The following is a 760-nucleotide window of genomic DNA, read 5'->3' on the forward strand; positions in this document are numbered from 1 at the left end:
GCCCCGCGCCCTCGCCCCGCCCGCCCGCCGGCTCGCTCCAGTACCTTCTTCAGCTCGTTCTCGCTGGCGCCGGGAGGGACGCCCAGGATGTCGTACAGCTTCGTGTCGGCCACGTTCGCCATGGCGGCCTGCCGGGCAGCACTCGCGAGCAGGCGGCGGAGCGGAAGGAGCGCGACCCGGACCACGAGCGGCGGCGGCGCAGGCCGAGGAGACGGCGAGGGGACGCGGGCGGGGCTGAACTTTGACCCGGCGCAGCGCCATGACGTAGGCGCACAGGCCCGCCCCCGGGGCCGGGCGGGGCGGTTGGGCGGTGGGCGCCGGTGAGCGGCAGGTGGGGTCCATTTCCTCACGCCGCTCGGCCACGCGTGAGCCGCGGCTCCGTGGAGGAGATCTCTGCTCGGCGTTCGGAAGGAACTCTCGGTGCAGCCGAGGCCTGAGGGAAGAAGCCGACCCTGGAATCCTGGGGTGGTACTCCCGGGGCCGCGGTGAAAAACAGCACGTGGGTGTGAGTGTGTGCGGCTCCCAAACAGCGTGTGACACCCCTGATATGATTTTATCAGCACGTTCACCAATTCATTTCATCTCCTTAACTTCCCCCTCAGCATCCCCGCGTAGGGAAACAATTTCATTCATAAATACTCATATATACATATGTACATATCTAGCAGACGGATTTTAAAGGCGTAGCCACGCTGTCACATAGAAGAAAGGACAGTTCTTTACACAGTATCAAAAGCGCCCTTTTATGATTGGTTTGGGC

The 760-nt window shown here is 63.4% G+C and overlaps 1 protein-coding gene across 1 annotated transcript in view; it reads right to left on the reverse strand.

The window, feature by feature from the left end:
* Window positions 1–218, reverse strand: part of Dnaja2 (DnaJ heat shock protein family (Hsp40) member A2) — a 22,922-nt gene extending 22,704 nt beyond the window's left edge. Inside the window, exon 1 of the mRNA XM_005367015.3 lies at window positions 45–218. Within this exon, the coding sequence (XP_005367072.1) occupies window positions 45–122 (78 nt within the window). The 5' untranslated portion in view covers window positions 123–218. The remainder of the gene's footprint in view (window positions 1–44) is intronic.
* Window positions 219–760: the final 542 nt, after the last annotated feature.

The sequence above is a fragment of the Microtus ochrogaster genome, unplaced genomic scaffold, assembly GCF_000317375.1.
Source record: "Microtus ochrogaster isolate Prairie Vole_2 unplaced genomic scaffold, MicOch1.0 UNK15, whole genome shotgun sequence".
Taxonomy (NCBI): domain Eukaryota; kingdom Metazoa; phylum Chordata; class Mammalia; order Rodentia; family Cricetidae; genus Microtus; species Microtus ochrogaster.